We start from the raw sequence: 7,732 nt of genomic DNA, 5'->3' as shown, positions 1-7,732 counted from the left end.
TGAGTCATTCAGGTACAGGGTGTGTCTGTACTTTGTTAATTGAAACTGCACAACGGAGAAGTTTTGCGTTCACATCTGTTAGGATGGGAAGCCAGTGCGACCAGGAACTGGGTGGAAACCGTCTTTGAAGCAGGCGGGCCGTCAGAAGTGCTCTCAGCTTATCATTTAGGCGGAGCTGACCAAGGCCGCCTCGCAGTCTCACGTTCTGAAGTAGCATCCAAAGGAAAGGAAAGAGTGGGCGAGTTGTGAGCATTGAGGCTTGGGGGCCTCTCAAGTAGAAAGGGAGAGAAGCGCGCTGGCCCCGAGATGGGCAGCTGCAGGCCCCAGGCTGATCGGGCCCGGCAGCTCTTCCCCTCTGGAAATTCCTGAGCTGCCCAACTGTTTAAATCTTTCGGGCCCCGGCAGCTGCCCACCTCCTCAAAGACCTCACCACTGGCCAGAATCTAGGACACAAGGCCTGATTTTGCACCCAGTTGAGTGAGGGGAACCCCCGCCCAACACCTCGCCCGGAGCTGGCCCATTTCACTGCGCGCCCCGAGAAAGCCACTTTCTGCCCCTCAGACCGCAAGTTTCGAGGCAGCAGCGGGATGGGGGTGAGAGATGGAGGCGGGCAGAAGGGGAGGAACCTCCCGGGCCATTCTCCCTCCCAGGCTGCTCGCCTCCTCCATACCTCTGGCAGCCCCTTCCCAGCCTCTCCGCCCCCAGAACGCAGCCGGGACTCGCGGGGTCGCGGCGCCTGTTTCCCCTGCCTCCGCAGACGCGGCCGGGGCCGGAGAGGAGGGCGGAGCCCGGCCACAATCACCGGACTCCAATCCCCCAAGGGCTGCGGGGCTGGGGGACCAGAGAGGTGCACTACACACGCCAGGCCGTCCTCTGTCCCTTAAGACTTTTCTGGAGAAAAGCTTCCAACAGCTCTTCACCTCCCCCCTTTTCTAAGGCGCGGGAGAACGGTCTCCACCGCCCAGGAGCGGCGGATTGCAGGGCGAGGGCCGAGATTTATACATTAAGAGTCCTGGGGGCACCAGGCTCCGCCCCTTTTCGGGTTTTTTTTTTTCCTTTTTTTGGTTGCCTGTGGGGAAGGCGGGGTTCTTCTTGTGTGTGTGTTTCTGCCCCAGATCTTTCCTGGACAGTGAGTCTCAGCAGCACTGATCCTGAGGCCCCCAGCCGCGGGCGGAGGGCGTGTGGGGTTGAGGCACTCACTCCTCCCTGTCTCTTCCTAAAGAAGCCACTCAGCCTCAGCGGGGCGCTCGGCGACTTCAGCTGACCGGTCGGCCGGGCCGCGGCGAGCGCGCTGGCCATTGGAGTGCGCGGTTGCGGAGGGAGGGGACCCCGACTCGAGTAAGTTGAGAACGCGGCGCGCTCAGTCGGGGGCAGCAGCAAGATGCCGAGCGCGCCGTGCAGACCCGGAGCTCCCCGAACGCAGCTTCGTCCAGCCTGAGCCAGGTAGGGAGTGCGCGCGGAGGAGCATCGCGGCAGGAGGTCTTCAGAGGCAGAAACAAAATTTTTAAACCGGAATGAAGCAAAACGAACACTTTTAAAACATCTGTCTTTGGGTGCTGAAAACAAGCATCTCTGGGCTACCAAGGAGACCAACCGGATCGGATTGTTCTTGGCGCACTTGTGACTTAACAAAGTTTGGAAAAGGGTTAAGTTCCCATTGTAGAACCGTCTGGGGTTGGGAGATAGCGGAAGCTGTGGTGGGTCGGAGGAGAGGCGCTTATTCTGGGAAATCCTATAGACAAAGACCGGGGGAGGTGGGGTAAGGGCTTAAACTTGCACTGCGAGCGAGCGGGGTGTGGAATTAGATGAGGGAAACGCGGAGCTACTGGGCGCGAGCTGCCTCTGCAGTCCTGGGAATTGCTGGAATTGCTGTCGCCTCGATGACTCCACTTTTATCGCATTTGCTACGTTACCTTGAAACACTTCAACAACTCTCTGGTAGACTTCTGATCACCAGTGCCACGTTTCATTCCCCCCACACTTTCTAGTTCTATGAGAGGAGGCAACGTGTTGGGGAAGAGCAGTGAATAAAACTGCCCGCGCTAGCTTAGCAATGCACCGACAGACTTCTGTTTGTGTGAGTTTCTGGAGAGTAATTTGGCATTTGGAATTTGGAATGCAGTGGCATGTATTTTTATCACTTGTAGTTTAACTTCTCTTATTGTGTGCGTGTTTTGGCTATATCCACAGTAACTAAAAATACTCCTTTTGCAATCAACGAATGTACGGCACTTCTGGGATTTATTGCAATATCTTATGAATGATTTTCACTGCGTACCTTTATATTTTCTTGCACTGGCTCGCAAGAAAAAAAAAAGAAGAAGAAGAAGAACGAAAAGGCTGTTGCTTCACGGAGGCGCTAAGCTTTCCTGTTTACCGCAAGGCCAGGGCGGGCTTGGCTGCCCACACCATGCTGCGCCTTCGGACCCTAAGCACACCTGCTCCTAGAGAGTTATTAATAGAGCCCAAAAAGTGACTGACGCTGTCAAATGGTTTTCGTGCAAACCTAATTTCTTGCATGGCAATTAGGAGGTGGTTTTAGCTGGGTGGTGGTGGAGGGCAGAGGTGTGCGTCTCCGCCCTCACATTGGCGGTTGAGGCTCTTCGAAGGAGCGACCAGAAGCTGGTGGTGAGCCCGCCGCCGAGCAGGTGAACGCTTCAGAGACTCTTTCGACTGCGGCTGGAAACCTTGTGGGGTGGGAGCAGCGTTGGGCGGGGGTGGGGTGGGGGGGTTGAGGAGGCAAGAGTGGGGATAACTGGGGTTCACTTTTCCAGTTTTCCCATTTCCATTTAAGTGGATGTAACCATAGGGGACGATTTTCGTCTTGTCGCGTCGGAGTTTTCAGTTTGGGTACATTTTTGTTTTTTCTCCCTTTCTTTCTTCCCCTTCTTCCTTTTTTTTTTTTTTTCTTTGCAAGAAATGAGAGTTTGATTTTTTTTTTTTGTTTTGTTTTCTTTAATCCTTCTTCCTGCACTCTCCCCAAGTTTCTTTAAAACAAATCAACAAGAAAACTGGAGCAGTACCTTCCTTAGAATGAATGACGCCAGTGTGCTGTGGCTTTTTCCCTGACTCTCTCTTTGTGATTTGTTTAAGGCTGCGGTTTCTGAGGCCCTCTCCAGCCACGGAAAAGCTGCACAAAAAAGCCTGGATCTCTCTCGCTCAACCACCCCCGCTGCCAGTGAAGGCTCTCTCCGCCTCGCCCTCTAGCGTTCATCTGGAGAAGTACCGCCCCGGGCTCCTGGGGACAGCGCGCATCATGGGGTCCACCAACATCCCTCTGGTCAAGGCCCTCCGCAGCTCTGTCTCCGACTATGTCAACTACGACATCATCGTCCGGCATTATAACTACACGGGAAAGCTGAATATCGGCGCGGACAAGGAAAACGGCATTAAACTGATCTCAGTGGTGTTCATTCTCATCTGCTGCTTTATCATCCTAGAGAACATCTTTGTTTTGCTGACCATTTGGAAAACCAAGAAGTTCCACCGACCCATGTACTATTTTATTGGCAACCTCGCCCTCTCAGACCTGTTGGCAGGAGTGGCCTACACAGCCAACCTGCTTTTGTCTGGGGCCACCACCTACAAGCTAACCCCCGCCCAGTGGTTTCTGCGGGAAGGGAGTATGTTTGTGGCCCTGTCTGCCTCCGTGTTCAGCCTCCTAGCCATTGCCATTGAGCGCTATATCACCATGCTGAAGATGAAACTCCACAATGGGAGCAACAGGTTCCGCTCCTTCCTGCTCATCAGTGCCTGCTGGGTTATCTCCCTCATCCTGGGGGGCCTGCCCATCATGGGCTGGAACTGCATCAGCACGCTGCCCAGCTGCTCCACAGTGCTGCCGCTCTACCACAAGCACTATATCCTCTTCTGCACCACGGTCTTCACTCTGCTCCTTCTCTCCATCGTCATCCTGTACTGCAGGATCTACTCCTTGGTCAGGACTCGGAGCCGCCGTCTGACTTTCCGCAAGAACATTTCGAAGGCCAGCCGCAGCTCTGAGAAGTCGCTGGCACTGCTCAAGACCGTGATTATCGTCCTGGGCGTCTTCATCGCCTGCTGGGCGCCACTCTTCATCCTGCTTCTGCTGGACGTGGGCTGCAAGGTGAAGACCTGCGACATCCTCTTCAGAACGGAGTACTTCCTGGTGTTGGCTGTGCTCAACTCTGGCACCAACCCCATCATTTACACTTTGTCCAACAAGGAGATGCGTCGGGCCTTCGTCCGGATCATGTCCTGCTGCAAGTGCCCCAGCGGAGACTCCACCGGCAAATTCACACGACCCATCATCGCCGGCATGGAATTCAGCCGCAGTAAGTCAGACAACTCCTCCCACCCTCAGAAGGATGATGGGGATAACCCAGAGACCATTATGTCTTCTGGAAACGTCAACTCTTCTTCCTAAAAGTGAAAACTGCTGACCCATGGGGAGCTTGCATGGTTGCCCACCACCCCAGTGTTTGGAAAAAAAACCAACAACTCTGTGCCTCCGCTGCTGCCAGGCAGGAGCTGTCTCAAGCCAGAGGGAGGGAGGGGGAGCTTAAGAACAGCCTGGTGGTGCCTGGTGTTGGTGGGTAGACTTAGTTCCTGTGAACAATGCACTGGGAAGGGTGGAGATCAGGTCCTTGCCTGGAATCTATTTCCTCCCCTCGCTGGAGCTTTGATTTTGCACTGAGCCAAAGGTCTAGCATTGTCAAGCTCCTGAAGGGTTCATCTGGCCCCTCCTCAAAGACTAATGTCCCCGTGTGAAAGCGTCTCTGTCGGGAGCTTTGAGGAGATGTTTTCTTTCACTTTAGTTTCCAGCCCAAGTGAGTGTGTGCACTTCTGCTTCGCTAGGTATGCTCTGCATATCCTACCCTCCCTTCCCCTTCACACCCCTCCTCAGAATTCCTTTACTTTATATTTTAACTACCTGGCATTCAGAGTTGGGAGTGCGGCACGGTCCATTTCTTGATGATGTGTAGCAGGTAGGCTGTGTCCAGCAGGTAGACTGTGGTGGAGATGGTTTGGAAATGTAAAGCAATTTCACTTGCTGAAGCCAAAGTTTCCACGTAAGCTGGATGAGTGTTTTTGATTTTAGTTGCAGTCACTTTAAAAAAAAAAAACCTTTGCAATGAAATGTATTACAGTATCATATCCATCATGGCTGAAAACTGCATAAGGAAGTCCAATTTATTTAAATGACATCAGCCAGGATCCTTAGTGTCATAGGAGAAACAAACAAGCAAAACAAGGTGAAAACTGACTGGGGGGTGACTTTGTAAACCAAGAAAGATTTCTTAACGAATTTGTCTAACAAATACAGCATCTGTCTTTGGCACTTTTGTTGATGTTTCTTTCAGAGTGTTGTGTGAATCATTTCAACCAACAGGATGGCTGTATTTTGTTGTGTTAAAAGTACTTTTTTAATAATTTTTGAATGTATTTGTTTCAACATTTTATTGGATTTTCCTAACCTGTGTTAACACCATTGAATGTGTATTTCTTCAGAAAATACCATCCTCTTGTGCCCTTAAAGCATTACTTTAACTGATAGGGAACATAAGAAGTTTTTCAGTACATTAAATAGTTAATTGAAGATGTGTATAAATGTCACAAAGAATAAAAATATATTGGTGTCTGTTTAGTGTGGTTTCCAGTGCAATTAAACCGAGAAATGTCTTTTTTTTAAAAAAAATAGTATTTAATAGGTTTCTGACAATGTGGATCATTTTGCACATAGCTTTATCAACTTTTAAACATTAATAAACTGATTTTTTTTAAAGATTCCTTTGTGAAGAGCATTTTTAAAAAAATAATTATTAAGACATTCTATTTGACTATGTGCCTCTTCAGAACCAGTTAAAGGCAAATTTCTGTTATTCTTTAGAGGATTTTACCCTGATAAACTAGGGTGTGAAAAAAGAATGTGGTTTGTTTAGAAACCACTCTTTTTTTTTCAGGAAGAGAAACTTCAATAACTTAACATTGAAGAGTAGTAAAGAATGAGATGAAAACCACCAGCTTCTAAATACCACATTGACAAGTAAATGTAATTGTTTGAGTTTTAAATGACATTCAAGCCAAACTAAATTAAGTACAATAATTCTGTCTTAAAACATGAGTTTTAAAAGAAATAATGTACAACAATGTGGTTGTAAATCAAAGTTAAATTATGACACTCAATGGTCGGTTCACACCCATCCCTAGAAGCTTACATTCTTGGTTTGCCATCAACATACTGGGGAAGTGGGGATATGGCTATGGGAGATTATATTAAATTATTTAATTCTTTCAGGACATTGTCTTGCCTTCTCCCAGTCTACCCGCTGAACAATATAAAACTGTACATTAGAATAAAGTTACAAGTTGTAGAATGTTGGCTGAATGGCATACATCTTTTATCTGAAAATTTTTGATTCATAGTATCTGAAAGCTTTAACATCCCTAGTCAATTTCTCCAACTATAAAATGGCAAGCCTCACAAAATTTTTAATTCTTGTTTTGATATTACCATCTTCATTGGGGATTACATAGAAGTACTTTGGTGTGTTTGCCTCTTCAGTGCTATTGTTAACTTTCAGAATTTGTGCTTTCAAGTGTCATTGAATATGCACAGGACACAGTTGGGACACGAAGATAAACCTCACCTAATAGAGTAGATGTCATTTCTGGGTAAAGTTAACTGTGGGAAACAGAAGCATGTTCACTAAGGAAACCTTAGGTCACAACCTCCAGTTTCCTGAAGGAAATGCCAAAAATGCTCTGAAGACAAAAGACTGGAAACAAACTGGAATGTCTCTATCCATCTGTCTGCTGAGGCGGAAGGAATGAATTCATGTTACACTCACTTCCTAGACCTTTCATTACAGAATCAAGCATAATGGAAAAGCATGTCCATTTTGTGTTTCTATGGAAGATAAAGTGGTTGTACTCTTGGACTTATCTTTATAAGCACAGCAGTGACTCACATGATGTGGGGAAGAATGAGGTGGGACAGTTGACCTTGGTGGGGACTGGGGAGCTCATCAGTGACAAGGGAGCACAGCCTCGCTTGCCTACCTGTGAGCACGTTATCCAATGATTAAATGTGTTTTCTTCCTGGAAATTCCAGACAGTGCATTTCATTCCAAGACAACTGGACAGTCGTGGACTGTGGTTTCCCTGGGTAGATGCGTGTCAGAGCCCTAGTTCTGGCCAAGAGCAATGCCTAAGATGAAGGAATCCTTGGCCATATCCCAACATGAATATCTGGTTTTAATTCAGTATATTTTGAGAATTGAGGATGAAAAAAGAAAAAAAGCCCTCAGTACGTATATGTTTATACTAAAATAAACTCCCTAAAGTTTTAATTAAAAACGATGTAGAATGCCACGGAGCAACTAAACCCATGCACCACAACTACTGAGCCTGCTCTCTAGAGCCCACAAAGCACAACTACTGAGCCTGCAAGCCACAACTACTGAAGCCCTCGTGCCTACAGCCTGTGCTCTGCAACAAGAGAAGCCACCACAATGAGAAGCCCCTGCGCAGCAATGAAGACCCAATGCAGCCATAAATTAATAAATAAATAAATAAATTAATTAATTTTAAAAATTATAAAAACATGTAGAGATTTTTTTAAGAGGAGGAAAATAGACAACCAGAGCAATACTTTATGGCTTATAAATATTCAGGAAAATTACAAAATGACACCAAATAATACTTTCTTCCCAACAATATTAAATGTGATTATAATTTTACAGAGTATTCA

The 7,732-nt window shown here is 47.6% G+C and overlaps 1 protein-coding gene across 3 annotated transcripts; it reads left to right on the top strand.

Annotated features, from left to right (window-relative positions):
* Positions 1 to 708: 708 nt before the first annotated feature.
* On the top strand, positions 709 to 5,766 carry S1PR1 (sphingosine-1-phosphate receptor 1). Of its 3 annotated transcripts, none has more exons than XM_004263090.4 (2): positions 709 to 1,443; positions 3,094 to 5,766. In XM_004263090.4, exon 2 carries the CDS (start codon positions 3,257 to 3,259, stop codon positions 4,403 to 4,405), a length of 1,149 nt encoding a protein of 382 aa, XP_004263138.1. In that variant the 5' UTR covers positions 709 to 1,443; positions 3,094 to 3,256; the 3' UTR covers positions 4,406 to 5,766. The 3 variants fall into 3 exon arrangements, with proteins under 3 accessions (XP_004263138.1, XP_033289829.1, XP_012389145.1); XM_033433938.2 differs by lacking the exon at positions 709 to 1,443 and adding an exon at positions 1,473 to 2,077; XM_012533691.3 differs by lacking the exon at positions 709 to 1,443 and adding an exon at positions 2,718 to 2,850.
* The last annotated feature ends 1,966 nt before the right edge of the window (positions 5,767 to 7,732 follow it).

This window comes from Orcinus orca, chromosome 1 (genome assembly GCF_937001465.1).
Source record: "Orcinus orca chromosome 1, mOrcOrc1.1, whole genome shotgun sequence".
Taxonomy (NCBI): Eukaryota; Metazoa; Chordata; class Mammalia; order Artiodactyla; family Delphinidae; genus Orcinus; species Orcinus orca.
Note: the sequence above shows the minus strand (reverse complement) of the source record. Positions and strands in the feature narration are given on the sequence as shown.